This window comes from Hyperolius riggenbachi, chromosome 8, assembly GCF_040937935.1.
Source record: "Hyperolius riggenbachi isolate aHypRig1 chromosome 8, aHypRig1.pri, whole genome shotgun sequence".
NCBI classification, from domain to species: Eukaryota; Metazoa; Chordata; class Amphibia; order Anura; family Hyperoliidae; genus Hyperolius; species Hyperolius riggenbachi.
This window is the reverse complement of record NC_090653.1, coordinates 50,879,612-50,898,919: the sequence shown is the minus strand read 5'-3', so window position 1 is coordinate 50,898,919 and position 19,308 is coordinate 50,879,612. Positions and strand designations below refer to the sequence as shown.

The window sequence follows — 19,308 nt, the reverse complement described above, 5'->3', positions numbered from 1 at the left end:
TCACTGAACAGGTATGCAGTGGTGGGTTCACTGAACAGGTATGCAGTGGTGGGTTTACAGTACAGGTATGCAGTGGTGGGTTCACTGAACAGGTATGCAGTGGTGGGTTCACAGAACAGGTATGCAGTGGCAGGTTCACTGAAGAGGTATGCAGGTATCCAGTGGGCTCACTGAACAGAACAGGTATGGTGGGCTCACTGAACAGAACAGGTATGCAGCCAGGAACAAGCTAAGCCTAACTAATCTTTCCCTATGAGAGACAGTCTGCAGCAGCTCGCCCTACTCTCACTAACGCAGGCACACGAGTGAGCGTAATGGCCGCCGCTGCCTGCCTTTTATTAGGGGGGGGGAGTGGCTCCAGGGGCTAGTGTAGCCTAATTGGCTACACTGGGCCTGCTGACTGTGATGTAAAGGGTCAAAGTTGACCCTCATGGTGCATTATGGGGCGAAGCGAACTTCCGCAAAAGTTCGCCTGCGGGACCCGAACGTGAACCACTGAAGTTCGCATGGAACCGTTCGCAGGCGAACCGTTCGGCCCAACTCTAATAGAGGACAGACACTTGGTGTGTGTGGTGGTGGAGGATTCCAGAACTAGGTCCCATTGATAATAATACTCCCGAAACACAACAGCACGCAATCCAAAGAGGGAGACATTAAACATCAAAACAAAGTGGAGGTTGTTAATTAGTGATGCACTGTCTCCTGAACAGAGACTCAGTTCTTGATCGCACAAAATCCTATAGGAAGAAGCACACAAGATTCAAGAGGAAAGAGAGAGTTCTAGCCAATATTAGGTTGTTCTAGGGAGTTGACAGATCACCTCCTCCCGTGTTCACACCCTAAAGTGACTGAACCACTGTGTGTTCAGACCAACAGCGCCTGGTCACTATGAGCCTATGACGAAAATACTGATCTCCCTCTGCCGGGGCCGCATACTCCTCCGGATCAGTCACCAAACACACATTGCTCCTACTTCTCATACATGGATACACTCTACGTACCGCCCAGATCAGCAACTTATAAATAGATTCCATCACATAAAAACACCTCATTTTAAAGAGGAGCTGTCAGCTATACTATCTCAGATCCCCCCCCCCCCCATACTGTATATATAAGTAGATAAATACTTGCTCTACTTACATAACATATGTATTGCAATGTCCATGTTTTGATTTTAGTGATTTTTCTACAGTAAAAACAGAGACAATCCTTCTTAGCATTTAAGTGTGTCTCTTTTGAAGCCAATCCTGATGTCATTTCCTCCCTTACTCTCCTCTGCCTGATTTGCCCACCCTTCATCAGGGGCGTTGCTAGCCCCAAAGATCAGTGGCACATGCCCCAGATCTATTTCGGGGTGCCTCGGATGTCCCCCAGGCAGAGTCAGGCAGAGGGCGGCAGTACTCGCCTTTTGGCTGCTTCTCCCCCTAGTGTCTGAGAATGAATCAGATTCTAGAGCACCAAGCATCTGTTTCTAGGATGATAGGAGGAGAATCGCCAGCTACAGAGGATATCTTCAGATTTGGAGAGCGGGAGCATGGGAAGGGGTCCACTAAAAGGTCAAGAAATGCTATGGCGGGACTGCCAGACAACCTGGTAGACACCAGCCTGCCCAGCAGAAAACCACACCAGCCAGCACAGAAGCCAGGTAACTCTGTCTAGTTATGTTTAAGTAACACTGCCTATATTTTTTTCTTTATTAATGGAGAGGGAGCTTCATCCGACATTTAGCTTGGCAGGCCTACTAAGACCGCTGTTAAGTTCATGTAAATTTGACTCCACCTATGTCCACACCCACATTCTGGTGCATGTCCACACCCATTTTTCGGATGGATTGCTCAAAAGTGCCCCAGATCTCTTATGCTGGATACACACGGTGCGTTCCCGCACTCGATGCGCCGCTCGATTCCCGTCGATTCGCGTCGACTCGATTATTTCCGACATGTCCGATTCGCGTTTCGATGGATCGTTAGGTCGATTTGGCATACTTAACATGTGTATCGACCTAACAATCATCGAAATGCGCTCGGAAATGCTCGGAAGTAATCGAGCGGCCAGAAATCGAGCGGTGCTTCGAGTGCGGGAACGCACCGTGTGTATCCAACATTAGGATCCTAGCAATGCCCCTGCCCTTCATTATAGAAACTGCATTGTCTCAGCATGAGAAATATTGGCCAATCAGAGAAGAACACAAACACAGAACATTTATATCGCGCTTTTCTCCTGGCGGACTCAAAGCGCCAGAGCTGCAGCCACTAGGACGCGCTCTATAGGCAGTAGCAATGTTAGGGAGTCTTGCCCAAGGTGACAGGTCTCCTACTGAATAGGTACTGGCTTACTGAACAGGCAGAGCCGAGATTCGAACCCAGGTCTCCTGTGTCAGAGGCAGAGCCCTTAACCATTACACTATCCAGCCAAGAACAGAGGTGTGGGAGGGGAAAACAGGAGGGAAAGAGGCTTCAGCCAATCAGGCATTAGTTTAGTCTGAGGGGAAATAGAGAAGCAAAAAAGGACCACCCAGAATGCCCTGCAACTTCCTTTTTGTGTACCAAATAAGAGTCAGGTACACTGGGGAATGATCATTTATCAACAAGAAAAGTTAATAGTGATTTTAACTTTTGGATTGCCTGGTTAGCATCCTTATTACCTGTTTACCAGATAAAAATAAAGAATTGATTTTTGATTTCATGCCCAACAGTTACACTTTAATAACATCAAGTTCAACTTATCTGGGGCTTCCACCGGCCCCCTGCAGACGTCGTGTGCCAGCGGCCCTCCGCTGCAGCTCACTTCCGTTATCGTCGCGCATCCTCGTTTGCACTTCCATCACAGGGAGTGTCCTGTGCAAGCACAGTATGAGGACGTGTGGCCAGCGAACACGCTGAATCCAGCGCTGAAGACTTGGGCGCAGCCGGCACCACCATAGGCTGTAATAGGAACTGCGGCTATAGCAGGCACACGGAGTAACTTCAGCGCCGTCAGAAGGCGGAGCTGAAGTTGCTTTTAAAACAATAATTCGGCTTCCAACAATTGCTGGAAGCTGAATTATATCATTCCCCACTATCCATGGCGGTCTGGAGGGGGAATAGTATTTAACACAGCCCGGACTTGTGCTGCAGCAGGATCAGCCATATACCGGCTGTGTCCTGCGCCCAAGTCTCCAGCGCCGTTATCTCATACGCGTGGCCAGGGTCGCACAGGCGCAGTTGTCGGCGACATAAAAGTCGTCGATAATGGAAGTGGCGGAGGACCGAAGGATCGTTTTGTCTCGGTGCGGGCACGCAGCGCAGGTCGTCTGCAGGGGGCCAGTAGAAGCCCCAGGTAACTTAAACTTTTTTTTTAACCACTTACAGGCGTCCTGTACCCCACTTATTGTTTGCTATTGTCATATTCTCAGTAAGCTTGGAGTTTCACTTTAATAATTGCCACTTTTAACCTGTAATAACAATACATTATAACAGCAGAAATAATAACAATGCTTTGTGGATTAGCACAGCAGTGCATTGCTTCACCATCCTGCTCCTGCCTGTACCACTAGGTGCCTGGTTGCCTGCAGACAGCACACGTTACAAACTGCTGCACCCCTCCAACTTCACCCCCCTCCCCGATCCATGGCGTCCCCTCCTAAACCTGAGCTGTCACTCTGCTTCCCGGCCACGCCCCCGCCCCTGCCAGCCGGCCAATCCCCGCTCTTCCTCCTCCGCTCTGCTCTGTGTCTTCCTGGCGGAGCTGCAGTCACACCCCTCCTGTAGTCACTTCCCCCGCCCCAGCCAGGCAGCTCCCATTCACAGTCACTGCTACTGCTGGGAACTTCTCGGGCTGCAGCGCACAGGACCCCCATTATCCCCCCAGGATGAGTGATCAGGAGCAGCTGCAGGTGGAGCTCTTTGTGAAGGTGAGATCTGACACTTGTGGTTACATTGTTGCAGCTTGGCTTGGGTGGTCTCGCGCAGGGATTGCTGAGCAACAGGTGGACTGGTCGCTGGCAATGTCCTGCTGCTCCCCCCTCTGTCTTTCACCTAGTTCATAGTGGTAGTTAGATCACGTGACTTCTTGCCTGATCTGGGGCAAATGCCAGGTGGGTCACTGCTAACTTTTGGCTTGATCTTCTAGTTCTTGCAAAACAGATCAAACCCAATCGCCTTGTTTTTTTTGTTGTGCATTGATGGTACATAGAGCCAAGTGATTGGATATGTTTTGCTCTTGCTTTGGTGTGTAAATAAACATGGTTTGTATTTGTTGTTCTTGTTTTAGCAACATTGGTGCACTTTTTTAATTTTTTTTGTACTTTGACACCTTTCACTAATTTTTTCCATCCTCAAGGCAGACCATACACAAAGATTTTTCAGTTTGTCACTTTGATTTTGACCCTTCCAGAAATCTTGCTTGTCTATTTTAGGGTACCCAGCAGGAAATCTCACAGTGACCAGTTCTCCAATCACCGCACAAAGAGTTGTGATTGGCTGATCAGTGTGGGCGTAGATCACAACAACCTATTGGAAACCTAGCAGTTCAAGAGGGTGGTGTCTGCCCAATCACATTAGCTGACTTTCCCCATGAGGTTTCCTGTTGGGTCCCCTAAAGTAGACTAGCACCAACTTCTCAGCTTGAACCATAGATCATCTTCCTATTGGTTTTAGATTTATTTCATTTGGGGGGAGGAGGGTTTAAAAGAGTGACCGCGCATGCTGGGAAATCTGTACTGAGCAAGCGGGAGAATTAACAGCTGGGGATCGATGATTGCATGGCATTGTTCTTCGAGTGGTACAATGAAAGCGGAAAATTCTATTTTCGAGCCATGATCAGTCTCTGGCACTAGTCTACTTGAGGTGACCCAGCAGGAAACCTCATAGGGAACCAGGGTTGTGGAGTCCAAGACCAATTTTGGAAGAAGGCCAGTTCACCCTGGAATCTGTGTTGAGGTTTGCTTTTTAATTCTTGATACGGAATTGTTTGAGTTGGATGATTTTTGTACTGACTCCACAGCCCTGTAGGGAAGTGTTCTCCAATCACAGCACTCTCGTACAGCACAAAACGTTGGAATTGGCTGAATGTGGGCGTAGTTTACTACAACCTCTCTGAAACCTTATGCCTGTAATACACCATGCAATTTCCCATCAGATAGACGGGTTGAATAGATAATTTCCAACAGGTCCGTTCTGATTTCCAATAGTTTTTATGATCGTTTTTTTTTTCCCGATCACTTCTATAGAAAATCAATCAGAAAAATGATCGGAAATCAGATGGAACCTGTTGGGAATTATCTGCTTATCTGATGGGAAATTGCATGGTGCGTACCAGGCATAAAAGTTCAGGGGGGTGCTGTCCACCTGATCACATTAGTGGAATTTCCCGATGAGTTTTCCTGCTGGGTCCCCTGAAGTAGATTAGTGCCCAATCTTTCACCATATCTGACCGTTATTGATTTGTGTATAGCCTAGCTATATCAATACAGCATTCTAGTGAAAGTTTTGCGGGAACGCTATTGCTTCCAGCGGGTATTTTTGGAGGAGGCAAATATTCTTCTCCATTCTAGGGCCAATTTAGTAAAATAAATTATTTACCTCCACCCTAGGGCCTATTTTAGGAGATGTCAGTTACTCACCCAATTCTACGGCCAATTTTGGGAGGTGTCAGTTGGCTCCACCATTTTTGTACCAATTTTGGGGAAAGCTAGTTCACCCTGGACTCTGTGTTAAGGTTTTTATTTAATTCTTGATAAGGACTTGTAGATGGTTTTCAGAATGTATATACAGCTAGCAATACCAGGGCGGTGGAGTCGGTATAAAAATCTTCCCACTTCGACTCCTCAGTTTATGAAACCTCCGACTCCAGGTACCCAAAATTGCTCCGACTCCTTGACTCCGACTTCTTAGTCAAATTTTTACAAAAGCTATGTATTTGGTTTAAAAATCATCCGACTCCTCACTTTAATGAAACCGACTTCAACTCCAGGTACCCAAAATTGCTCTGACTCCTCAGCCCTGAGCAATACAGTACATACTGTATTGTTCTTTTGGCCACACACATAACAGCAATTGATTGATCAATTGCCCTATCGATTCTTCTGACCTCATGGGATTGTATTGGTGCAACATACACCGTAGTTATGTTCTTATCGATTTTTGCGAGTGTAAAACCCCTTTGATATTTCCCTATCCAATTAAATCCACTGCAGAATTTCATCAATAACCTTTTCACTGTTTACTGAAAATTGATTTAAAACATCAGCTGAGCTGTAGAAAATGTTTCATGTTTTGTTGAAACAATAAACTATTGAATGTCGATGATATTAATATTTGTGTTGTCAGGACATACAGGCAATAAATAAGCTCATCTATCATTGAGCGATTGATTGTATTATTATTTAGTACTAGCCAACCCGCGTCGTAGCATACGCCGCATCTATCTATCTAATAGAGTACGTGCCTCAACCTTGAAGCAAGAAGAAGTAGGCTTTCCATGAGAAAATGTATGCGTGCTCAAACACCAAGTTTAACCCTAGCAAGTCTGGCTTTGCAAATCCGGCCTAATTGGCTATTCATGAGGCAATGCTCATGCAAATATGCATTTGCTTTCGCATGCCAAACTATGCAGGGTCAAAAAACCAATACTGCAAAGTGCTCTCTCGCTGCCTGGGAACCACAGCGGCACCCCGGAGTGGGAGGCTGGGTGGCGCAGCTGCCCCCCCCCCCAAGCATGGCCAGCGCTGGGGAGAGCCGTCCGCACCCACCTCCTAATATTAAAAACAGCCACTTACCTTAACGTCCATTGGGTTCTGCTACATGCGCATTAATTTTCTCATGGAAAGCATTTTGTGCAATTTGTATCCTTTGGAGGCAGGTGGTGGATGGCTTGCTCCGGTGGTGTGAACCCTGGAGTGAGTGCGCCTGTCCTCCTCCCCCCCCCCCCCCTCTGGAGTGCTGTATGTGAGCCAGCCCTGAGCTCTAAAGCTCGGGGTGACCCATGCTTCTCTCCTTTCTCATGTGGTGCCCCCAAATTAATGCGCATGTAGCAGAACGTTAAGGTAAGTGCCTGTTTTAATATTGGGAGGTGGGTGCAGACGGCTCTCCCCGGCGCTGGCCAAACTTGGGGGGGGGGGGGGGTCGTCCACGCCACCCAGCCTCCCCCTCCGGGGTGCTGCTGTGGTTTCCAGGCAGTGAGTGAGCCTGGGACCCTGCGGTTCCCCCAGTTGTATAAAAAGGGGGCATTGGGAATCCTCCCCGTGGCGCTCCTGGAGGCCTGGAGCACACCAAAAACTGCTAGCAGATCCGCAAAATGCTAGCAGATTTTGAAACGCTTTTTCTTATTTTTCTGTAGCATTTCACCTAGCATTTTGCGGTTTTGTAAAGTGTTTTTGGTGTAGTAGATTTCATATATTGCTACAGTAAAGCTGTTACTGAACAGCTTCTGTAACAAAAACGCCTGCAAAACCGCTCTGAACTGCCGTTTTTCAGAGCGGTTTGCGTTTTTCCTATACTTAACATTGAGGCAGAAACGCATCCGAAATCCAAAAAAATGCCTCACCTCGGGAGTATGCGTTTCAGCAAAACGCCTCCCGCTCTGGTGTGCACCAGCCCATTGAAATACATTACCCAAGCGTATCTGCAGCCGCAAGTGGATCGCAAAACGCTGCCGAACCGCTCTGGTGTGCACTAAGCCGGATAGTGCTAATGTAGCATGTAGCAGGGTGACTGCTTTGTGGTATTGGTTTGTGCATGCATTTGCATGAGCATTGCCTCATGAATATCCAATTAGGCCAGATTTGCAATGTCACACTTGCTAGGGTAAGGCCTCTTTTCCATGGACTGTGAATAGGCAGTGAAATGGCTCTCAAACTCTCACAACTGCTCACTGCTGCCTGGTAACTGCTTGCTGCTGCCTGGTAACTGCTTGCTGCTGCCTGGTAACTGCTTGCTGCTGCCTGGTAACTGCTTGCTGCTGCCTGGTAACTGCTTGCTGCTGCCTGGTAACTGCTTGCTGCTGCCTGGTAACTGCTTGCTGCTGCCTGGTAACTGCTTGCTGCTGCCTGGTAACTGCTTGCTGCTGCCTGGTAACTGCTTGCTGCTGCCTGGTAACTGCTTGCTGCTGCCTGGTAACTGCTTGCTGCTGCCTGGTAACTGCTTGCTGCTGCCTGGTAACTGCTTGCTGCGCACACAGCTCAACAGTCCGTGGAAAAGAGGCCTTAAACTTGGTGTTTGATCACGCATAAATTTTCTCATGCAAAGTACTTCTTCTTCTTGTTTGAAGGTTGAGGCACTTAGTCTATTATATATATAGATTTATATAGCGCTGGCATCTTCCCCAGCACTGTACAGCGTTTGTTGTCTTGTCACTAACTGTCATTCAGAGGGGCTCACAATCGAAATCTCTACCATAGTCATATGTCTATGTAAGTATTGTGTAGTGTATGTTGTTGGGATGTGGGAGGAGACTGGATCAGTATGTGGCCTACTTGAGCTTTGGTGCTCTGTGATCCTCACCCTGGCCTGGAACAGGCATGCAGGGTTTGATCTGTATTCCTGTTTCAACTCACCAGCCTACAAGCTGGGAATGGCCATCTCAGAGTTTCATTAAGGCTATGTTTCCACTAACGCGGTGCAGTTTCGAATTTGCATACGGATGCAAATTCGTTTGCGTTTGTATGCAAATTTTAACGTGAAAACGCAGGCATTTTCGTGTATTTTTTTTAAGTATGCAAATTTAACCATGTCAGTGCCTGTGTGTCTTTAATTTTACGCAAAAAAAGTATGCGAATTCGCATCGAAAATTTGCATGCGATTTTCCTATTATATTGCAGGCGAATCGCATACTAGCCTTGCGGTGTGTGAATTCTGATGGCTCTGCAGTGCAGTTTTTTCTGCACAATCCGCCGCACAGATTTCCTGACAAATGGAATCAGGCTCATTGACGATTATTGGCTATGCGAATCTGCATGCAGAAAACGCATGCAGATTCACTCTAGTGGGCAGCCATGTTCTGTTTGTCACATTGTCACAGGCTGAGGGCTGAAGATGCCATCAGCTTGCCTGTGTGTAAATTCAGACCCCTCTCCTCCTCCCCTCTGCCTCTGAAATCTCTGGCTAGTAACCTCCTCCTCCTGCCCAGACTGAGCTCCCATAAGCCCTTGCTACAGTGCCAAGGCACAAAAGGAGCTGTGGGTGAGGCTTGTTTAGTTTTTAGGGAACTGGAGTATTAAAACAAAACAAAAAAAGTATTTGGCTTGAGAAATGCAAACTATATGTAAGGAATACAGTTATGCAATGAGTAAAAGTTTATCTCAGATCCACTTTAAAGCCAAAGCTCGTGTACAAAATTAGATACTTACCTAAAGAGAGGGAGGCCTCAGGATCCTATTGAGGCTTCCCTCTCTATTTTAATGTCCCCCGATGCTGAGCGCAGGCCCCTGGAAGATTAGCGGCAAGGCCTTGTCACTAACCACATCGTGGCCACCCAAGCCCGCGCATGCGCAGTGAGCTGGAGTCGTGGGCACCGTGGTACTGCGCATGCACAGCCTTGCTCTTGTGTCTACTGCACGGCCACGCTGCAAGACGGGAAGGAGCGCAGCCCCAGTCTGGAGAGGAGACGCGCTCAGTGACGGGGGACATCTGAGTAGAGAGGGAAGCAGAAACAGACTCCAATTCCTCAGTTTATGAAACCACTGACTCTGACTCCAGGTACCCAAAATTACTCCTACTCCACAGCCCTTGCATGGCTATGGGTTGGGTACAAAAATCATCCAACTCCAACAGCCCTGGTTGCCTGGCTATCCTGCTGATACTCTGCCTCTAATACTTTTAGCCATAGACCCTGAACAAGCGAGCCGCTTATCAGGTGTTTCTGACATTGTCAGAAATGACAATGTTATCTGAATGCTTTTTTTTTTTCTTTTTCTGGTGTGATTCAGACACTACTGCAGCCAAATAGCCCAGGAGGGCTGCCAGGCCCTGATAAACCTGCTGGGCGGTCTGGACGAGCTCAGCTTGTCCAGTACCGCCGGAGCCTGCCGCTCAGGCCCTGCTGGGCCGATTTGGCTCAAATAAAAAGCAGCACACGCAGCCGGCACTTTGCCAGCTGCATGTGCTGCCTGATCCGCCGCGAGAAGCGGCGAAAGAGGGTCCCCCCCAGCCGCCTGAGCCCAGCGTAGCCGGAACAAAAAGTTCCGGCCAGCGCTAAGGGCTGGATCGGAGGCGGCTGACGTCGATGACGTCACTCCGCTCGTCGCTATGGCGACGATGTAAGCAAAACAAGGAAGGCTGCTCATTGCGGCCTTCCTTGTTTATTCTGGGCGCCGGAGGCGATCGGAAGAACGCCTCCGGAGCGCCCTCTAGTGGGCTTTCATGCAGCCAACTTTCAGTTGGCTGCATGAAATAGTTTTTTTTTTTTATTAAAAAAAACCCCTCCCGCAGCCTCCCTGGCGATCTTAATAGAACGCCAGGCAGGTTAAATGGAAATAAATATGGCAGCGTCCATATATTCTTACAGTTGTCCTTTTTAAGATGAGTATCTGATTTTAATCCTGAGCTTTGGCTCGGGATCACTTTAAGCTACAGATCCTGAACAAGTTTGCAGATCAGATGTCTATGACAAATCTGACAAGATTGGCTGCATGCTTGTTACAGGTGTGAGATTTAGACCGCACTGAGCAGAAAGAAAGACCAGGCAACTGGTATTGTTTAAAGGGAAGGTTCAGGGAGGGTGGGTAAAAAATAAAAATCAATTTCCACTTACCTGGGGCTTCCTCCAGCCCGTGGCAGGCAGGAGGTGCCCTCGCCGCCGCTCCGCAGGCTCCCGGTGGTCTCCGGTGGCCGACCCGACCTGGCCAGGCCGGCTGCCAGGTCGGGCTCTTCTGCGCTCCAAGGCCCGGAACTTCTGCGTCCCACGCCAGCGCGCTGACGTCATCGGACTTCCTCCGGGCTCTACTGCGCAGCCACGGGCTGGAGGAAGCCCCAGGTAAGTGGAAATTGATTTTTATTTTTTACCCACCCTCCCTGAACCTTCCCTTTAAAAGGAAATAAATATGTCGGCCTCCATAAGTCTCAAATCTCGAGTTCTTATTAAGGAGTTATCTGTAGTTTTGCATGAAGTACAACTGCTGGGCACCGAAAATGAACCTCCGGGTTGTATAAAGTATGTTCAATTTGGTGGGGAGTTCCTTTTTCCGCTGTGAAGTCGGATGTAGGGCTGTATTTCATGTCAAAGTTAGTTGTTTGGCATGTGTTAAGGGGAGGCGCCATAACAATTGTGAAAGTTTAGTTCCACCCAAAACTTGTACTGCACTTTAGGCACTGTTGCCACTTAAGCAGTGGAACAGACTTTTTTTTGTTTTTGTTTTAGGGCTCGTTTCCACTAATGCGGTGCGGAATCGCCTGCATTCCACCGCGGACGAAATGGCATGCGGGTGCGATTCCGCATGTGTTTTTGCCGCGATTTCGCATGCGATTCCGCATAGGTAAGGTATATGCGAATTTAACCATGTCACTGCCTGTGTAAATTAACATTAAGGGCTCTTTTCCTCTATGGAATGCAATCGCGATTGCGATCGCAATCGCGTTTCAATTTCCACCATGCGATTACTATACTCATTATAGTCCAGCTCAATCGCATACAAAACGCGGCAGGATGACGATTGCGCTTTGACCAAAATCGCATCGCAATCGGATCGCACTAATGGAAATTGCTGCTGCAGTTTCCATTAGTTTAATGTACCTTGCGATTTGCGATCAGAAGCAAATCGCAAATCGCAGGCTAATGGAAAAAGGTCCTAATACCGATGCGAAATCGCATGCGATTTCGCGGCAAAAAACGCATGGTCACCCCGCATGCGATTTCCCTATTAGATACATTAGCTGCGATTCGCGCACATTCCTTCTGCACGCGAAATCTGACGGCTCTGCCGTGCAGATTTCTGCCGCCCCAAAAAACGCTCCCGCAGCCGCACAAGTGGAAACGACCCCATCCACTTACATTGCCTATGCGAATCCGCGTGCAGTGCCCGCATGCGGATTCACTATAGTGGAAACGAGCCCTTACTTCTCCGCTCCACAGTGAACGGCTCCTATTTTATAAATGGGGACAAGGCACTATGACACACTGTGAATTTTGCAGTTTAGCTCTGCTGTAAGGCGATGATGTCATGAGCTTCTAAGTTACCGCAGCAGTTTAGGGTGTATTTGAATACAATGCCTGCAGCAGCGGACAATACAAACCTGCCTGCATACCTGGAATTTTAAAAGCCAAGCTGCACTCAGGCAGATTAACCAGTTACAGGCATCTGACATCACCACCGGCATCTGACATCACCACCGGCAATTATGCGGTAACCATGTGGTAATAAAAATAACAAAAATGTTATTCATAAAGTTATTACCAGCAATTTATTTTACAAGAAAGAAACAGCTGAAGTGAGGATCACATTACGACAGCGGAAGGATATTTTTTTTTCTTATGACCTATTTTCGATCAGTTCTCTTTGTTTTAAAGGGCACCTGAAGTGAGAGGGATATGGAGGCTGCCATATTTCTTTTTCCTGTTAAACAATACCAGTTGCCTGGCAGCCCTGCTGATCTATTTCGCTGCAGTAGTGCCTGAATCACATCAGAAACAAGCATGCAGCTAATCTTGTCAAATCTGTCAATCATGTCAGAAACGCCTGATCTGCTGCATGCTTGTTCAGGGTCTATGGCTGAAAGTTATTAGAGGCAGAGGATCAGGACGACAGCCAGGCAACTGGTATTACAAGAAAATAAATATGGCAGCCTTCACATACCTCTTGCTTTAGGTTCCCTTTTAATGATCTATTTCAGATTGAGGTGGCGAGTCCTCTAACCAGCGATCAGACCAGAAAGTGCTGATAGCTTCCCAGTATTGCTGGCTCATGTGTTGGAATAGTGAGTTCTCATTGTGGCTAGCTTGTGTTTTTTTGTTTTTTTAATTTTTATTATTTGTTTAGATAGCACTGACCTCTTCTGAAGCATTTTACAGGACATATAGTCAAGTCACGGGCTCATAATCGAATCCCTTCCGTAATCCTATGGTAGTCTTAAGTCTGGGACCCACTGCCAGAGTTTTGTGATGGATCGATAAGCGCCGGCGATTTCCAAAATCATGGAATTCCTGGAGCAATTGTGATTTGGCCTTGCATAGCTTCAATGTGATCACTCCAAAAATGTTGCAGACCCGAGCACAAGTGCTGCAGTGGAACCACCCTCATAGGTCCCATGGCTGTAGCACTTTGCCGATCGGCAAATGCTATTAAAGTGGTGCTAGTGGGTCCCAGGCCTTATGGAATGATCACTCAGACTAGAATCTAGCATATGTACTGGAGCCCCCCCCCCATCACCCCAAAACGTGGCATGCCAGTTTTTATCGATGATGCTGGACACCTTGTTTTTCTCCTCGTGCTGCCCGCAGGAAGCTTCTCTTTCGTGCTCCTCTCATCGCTTCTATTCTTTATCAACAGATGTTTAGCTAGCCTCTAGGCTAACGACACATCTGTACAGCACTTAGGTCTGCAGCGACAGTACTTGCACATGTTCACGAGGCTTAGGCCAGCTTTGAGTGGAACCAATTAACTTACCCAATACAACAATGAAACAGAGGCGCCACTCAGGATTAAACAACATTAAAATAAGTGTCGAAAGTGGTACTCGCTTCCCTATAGAAGATTCAACACGAACTTTAGGCTGGTTTCACAGTAGGACGTTGCGTTTTTTAGGGGACGTTATGGTCGCATAACGTGCCCCTAACGCAACGCCTGGTGCTCTCTGATGTGGACGTCAGAGTGAGCCGTGTTGTGCAGCTCACTCTGGCGTCCGGGATGCGTACTCTTGGACGCATGCGGCATCACGTGGTCCCACCCGGCCAATCGCCGCACAGAGCGGCCGCTCCAGGAAGTAAACACTGCACGTCACTGAGTGCAGTGAATATTATTTAGCCATGTGCCTGGCCGCTCTCCGCTCCTCCCCAACATTACTGAGCATGTGCAAGCAGTCTAACGCGGCTCTGCCGCTTATAAAGTACTGCATGCAGAACGTTGTCTTATGGCACATCGTTACTAAGTAACGCAACGTGGGCACTGTGAACAGCCCATTGATTTTTCATTGCTGTGGGGTGCGTTACAGGCTGCTCTAACGTGCGCCTGTAACGTCCCACTGTGAAACCAGCCTTAGCAACAAAAAGTTTAAAGAGACTCTGTAACAAAATTTTCAGCCTTATTTCTTCAGCCTTTTCTAGTTGCACAGTGGCTGTATTATCTCTGTTATATAATCTATCCTTTCCTTTGTCGGCTCAGGCAAGAACGTGCTGCTCTGCTGTCATAGGGAGAAGCTCTCCACGCCCCCTGCAGGCTCTGTGTGAGTCACAGACAGAGCTTCTCTCTGCCTATCGCATTCTGGTTAGCAGCCATTTCTTTTGTTTATAAACACTGCCTAAAACTGGCAATTACAAGCCAGGATTGCAGCAGGGAGTGGCAGAAACAGCACAGAGGGGTCCAGGAGAACGTAATGAATAGAATGGTATGCTTTTTATTGCAAGAATTTTAGAGTACAGATTCTCTTTAATGGTGTACTCCAAAATGTGCGACACGTTTCATGGGGCACAATCCACTTCCTCAGGCAACAAAACAGGAGCGGCTTATAGAGGTTCTAAGCGAGCGTGGTGCCTCTGTCATGAGGTTTCCCCCTCCTGCCTCCATAGCAACCAATGTCATTTGTAGGCTAGCAACAGCACAGTTGCAGCAGGAGAATAGAAGCCATTGAATGATACTGCCACCCCAACCAGCATCTACTAAAAACACCCGCTGGCTGCAAATTTATCAAGCATTTTAATCCTGCAAATGTAAAAATGAAGTGTTTGTAAAAGGCTTTTCACTGATACTGCAATAATATTATTGTGGGTGTTTTATACTTTGTTGTTTTTTACGCATCAAGCATTTTAAAGAGGAACGCCAGTGAAAATAATGTTTAAAAACAACAACAAAAACTTACATTTTTACAATAATTATGTATAAATGATTTAGTCAGTGTTTGCCCATTGTAAATCTTTCCTCTCTCTGATTTACATTCTGACATTTATGAGATTGACATTTTTACTGCTGGCAGGTGATGTCAGTGGAAGGAGATTCTGCTTGCTTTTTTGGCAGTTGGAAGCTGGTATTTCCCACAATGCAACAAGGCTCCCACTGTGTGATGTCAGAACCATGGTCCTGACATCACACTGTGGGAGGGGTTTCACCACAATATCAGCCATATAGAGCCCCCTGATGACCAGCTACTGATTGGTATGAAGATCATTACTTGGGTACGGGTTTCTCCTTAAACATGATTGATTTTTATAGATGTCCACAAAGTGCACCATGCAAACTGCTTGCAAATAGATCGTCTTTTTCTGGACTTTCAACTGAGATCTGCAGAAACCACCGTAAAGAGACATATATAAATGAATGAGCGGTTTGGTGCGACTCCCCTGGATAATGATTACACGGGGACTTTGGTAGAGGAACAGGTTTAGGTTGTTGGGGGAGGGGCAGCAGTGGTGGGACAGTAAATACACCAGAGACCCGTCACTCAGGCTGTGGAATAGCCACTCTCAGTGCATTAGGCTGTGCAGAGGTGAGCTCTGCCTCCCTTCTCACACTATGCTTTTGTGATGTGTGGTTATGCCTCTGTTTATACAGTGCTGCCCTATTATGCAGAGTATTAAAGCACCACTCCAGACAAATAATATTGTTATCCTTCATACCAGACGTGTCATACTCAATCACGTAACTGGCCAAAATCCAAAACCCGGTTTAAGTCCGGTCTGTGAACCCTGTTGCATTATGGGAAATAGCTGTTTACAGCTGTTTCCAACTGACAAAACAGCAAGCAGCAGCTACGTCACTTGTCAGCAGTAAAAATGTCACCATGTAATGTCAGAATATAAATCAGGGATTTAAAATATTTTACAATGGGCAAACACTGACTAAATCATTTTATACTTAATTATTGTAAAAATGAAGCAATTTTTTTTTTATTACATTATTTTCACTGGAGTTCCTCTTTAAGGGAAACTTAAACTGATGCAGAAAAAAGTTTAACTTACCTGGGGCTTCTACCGGCCCCCCTGCAGTCGCCCTGCGCCCGCGCTGGTACTCACCGATCGTCCAGTCCCCCGCCATGGCTGAGTTTTGATTCTGCCAGTCCTTGGGCACTGTGCTTGCATGGCCCTGGCCGCACATGTCCTCATTCACGCTCCCAGTGACAGGAGCACAAACGAGGACACGCAGGCAGTGGCCATCCACTGGCTCAGTCGGCTAAAACGAAATTCAGCTGTTGCGGGGGTGCTGGAGGATTGTTCAGTGAGGGCTTGGGCACAGGGAGGCTGCAGGGGGCCGGTAGAAGCCCCAGGTAAGTGAATCTCTTTTTTTTTTCTGCATCAGTTTAGGTACACTTTAACATTGAACAGTCTCAAATAATTGATGTAACTATAGTGGGGGTGGGCCCATGGCTCAAACTGACACTCGCCATTAGCCTTCTCCTTTACTGCTTCCAATAATGCACCTGTGAAGCTCTCAAGGGCCCCATAAAATGGCAAGAAGGGCCTTGAGCTTGAATTCTGCTGGAGTTGGACAGAGGACTTGGAGCGCACTGCTGGATGGGAGAGAAAAAGTGTGTCTCATAGTCTGAAAACTACGCTGTAGCGGAATAACACTCACAGGGTTCCAGTGTCCGAGCGCTTTGCCCAAGCGCACTGTCCTAAAGCTTCATGCACCTAGATGAGGCATGACGCCAAGTGGGGATCTTCTCCAGGTAGACCATCAGGTGCTGAAGTTTCATGCTCCCGGGACAGTTGTCCCTAACCGCAGGGCGATGTAAGCGTATCAAAAGACTACATCTACCAGCATGCATTGCAGCAGCCGGGACCGCGCAACACCACCGCAGGCACGTCAGACTGTTACAGCTGTGGGCCCGCCTGGAGGAGATGGAGGAGCCCATACAGGTGTTAGGCTAGGTGGGCTAGTGTCTGTCTCCTGTTGCCGCAGCACCTCCCAACCTGCCCTCCCCCACCATTGCTGGGCTGTAAAGAGCAACCTGCTCTACACTTGTTGCTTAAGGAGCTTACAGTCTACCCTCCCTGCAACATTCCTGTACGCTCCTCTCCTAAGACGCTCCCCCGAGCATTCTCTACAGCTGCGGCAATTTGTACATTCTTGAAATACTCCATATTGATGAGACTGTTAAATAGCTGCATATAACTTCTAAATGAACTATAACCCTTAAATGAGATAGACCCAGGGGCATAGCTACAAAACTAGGGGGCCCCCTTAATGTTCATTATTCTCCCCTTGGTGACCCTCACAGCCTGGGGGCCCATCTTGCAAGTGTGACTATCGGGATCATCACATCCATAACGTGGGTAGTAGATCTACACCTGACCTGGAGTGTTGGAGGGAGGGAAGGTTAGTAGTTGGGGGCCCCCTCCTTGGCCACAAGAGATACAGGACATGACTTTCCAAGATTAAAAAAAGCACAGATACTACTTGCTTCATTTTTATTCCTCCCAAAAATGTGATCAAGAGACCTGTGCCTTCATCACAGGGAGACATTATTGCAGGATATAACCTCTCCTCTAGCTCTCTATTCCCTTCTCCTTTGTAGACCAATTCTTAATGGAAACCAGAGCTGATAAAAGTTTTTTATACATACCTAGGGCTTCCTCCAGCCACATAAGCACGGATCGCTCCCACGCCGCTGTCCTCAGCCTTCTGCAGCTTCAGTACCGGCTCCCGTAACTTCAGCAAGAGAGCACACTTCTCTTGATATATATCATGCTGCACCGCCGCTCGGCCATCTTGATTGGCCGCCGGGATCTTGATTGGTCTGGGTCTCGCTGGCCATCACTGATCACGCGCAGGACCCAGGAGATCAAAGGGGAAGTGGTTTTAGCCAGCCCGGCCTTACCGCTTCCAGCTCCCAAAACAGAGCCAGAGCTCGGCTCAGGAATACCACGGGGTGCTGGGGTGATAAAGAAAATCTGAGATGATTGCTCCCTCACCGTCCTGCTGGGCTGATTCTTCGCTAGCTGCTCTGTTATTTCCTCCAGTCGGGCGTACTGCTCATGTGCAGCCTGGACATGAGCACACGCCCCATCACACCTGTGCAGAACTACTGTGCATGCGCAGAATGCACTCGGCCACAGGAGTGGGATGGGGAGCACTCGCAGAAGGTCTGCACCGACTGGAGTGGGCCAGCTAGCGGAGGATTCGTCTCTTGTACACTATAAATGCTACGTCAGTCTGCATGCAATGACCTATGCATCGCACGAGTAAAAAGATACAAACTGCAGTGTACCACTGAACTTTCTTCATTTTTCTAATACTTTTAGCCATAGACCCTGAACAAGCATGCAGATTAGTACTGGGGGTGAGGCGCCCAAAAATACGTAATGTAATGAAATAAAAAATAATACGGTGAAGGGAGGTATCTTTACCACACCAGATGGAAGAATCTGAACCGCAGGGTTAATGTAAAAAGATTAAATTATTTATTCAGCACGATTAAAACTAAGGAAAACGTTTCACGGGTCACAACCCGCTTCTTCGGGTCAATATAAGTGCCTTTTAAAATATGGTCACAAGCATAGACGCCATGAAAGTCCTTTTGGGCCTAAAGCATTTGTTGTGCCATAGTCCTAATGGGGAGGTCCGAAGCTTGCAGTAAGCTTCCTTCTGCACACAATGCCCCTTCAGATTCACAAAGGATGTTTGCAAGCATTTTATTAATATAATTATAGAGTGATTTGGACGATGCTAAGACCGCTTCTGTGTTTTGCTGTGTTCTTCGTTTTCGTTAAAATGAAATTCGTGAAACAATGAGCGCTTGCTGGGAATGAATTATGGGGATGGTGAGTAACATGGCAGGGGAGCCGGCCTGTTGTGACAGAACGGACAATGAGGAAGTGAGGAGACGTGGAGGACTCAGAGAATACAGGAAGGAAGGGGTCCAGCATGGAAATAAATCATGAGGAGAGGAAGACTCTTGAGTCATGAGGACTTTACATCTTTAGTGAGGTCACCAGCTCTGTGCTGGAGAGAGTCAGGGCCTGCTCACAGTGTGAATTTCAGCAGCATCTGTCAGTGTGTGATATGCAAGGACATCGGACACCCTGGCCTGCCGAATTGGCACACCTATGTGCTGTACAACTGTGCATGGAAACATCCTGAAAATGTACTTATACCTTTATAAATTAAATAAGGAAACACAACTAACCATTGAAAGGCTGCGGCCCTGGCTTTAGTGGGAGGTTTTAGGCCTCTTTCACAGTGGGACG

The 19,308-nt window shown here is 47.6% G+C and overlaps 1 protein-coding gene across 1 annotated transcript in view; it reads left to right on the top strand.

Annotated features, from left to right (window-relative positions):
• Positions 1–3,736: 3,736 nt before the first annotated feature.
• The window catches only part of CLIC1 (chloride intracellular channel 1), a 79,987-nt gene continuing 64,415 nt past the window's right edge, over positions 3,737–19,308 (top strand). Inside the window, exon 1 of the mRNA XM_068250392.1 lies at positions 3,737–3,892. Within this exon, the coding sequence (XP_068106493.1) occupies positions 3,851–3,892 (42 nt within the window). The 5' untranslated portion in view covers positions 3,737–3,850. The remainder of the gene's footprint in view (positions 3,893–19,308) is intronic.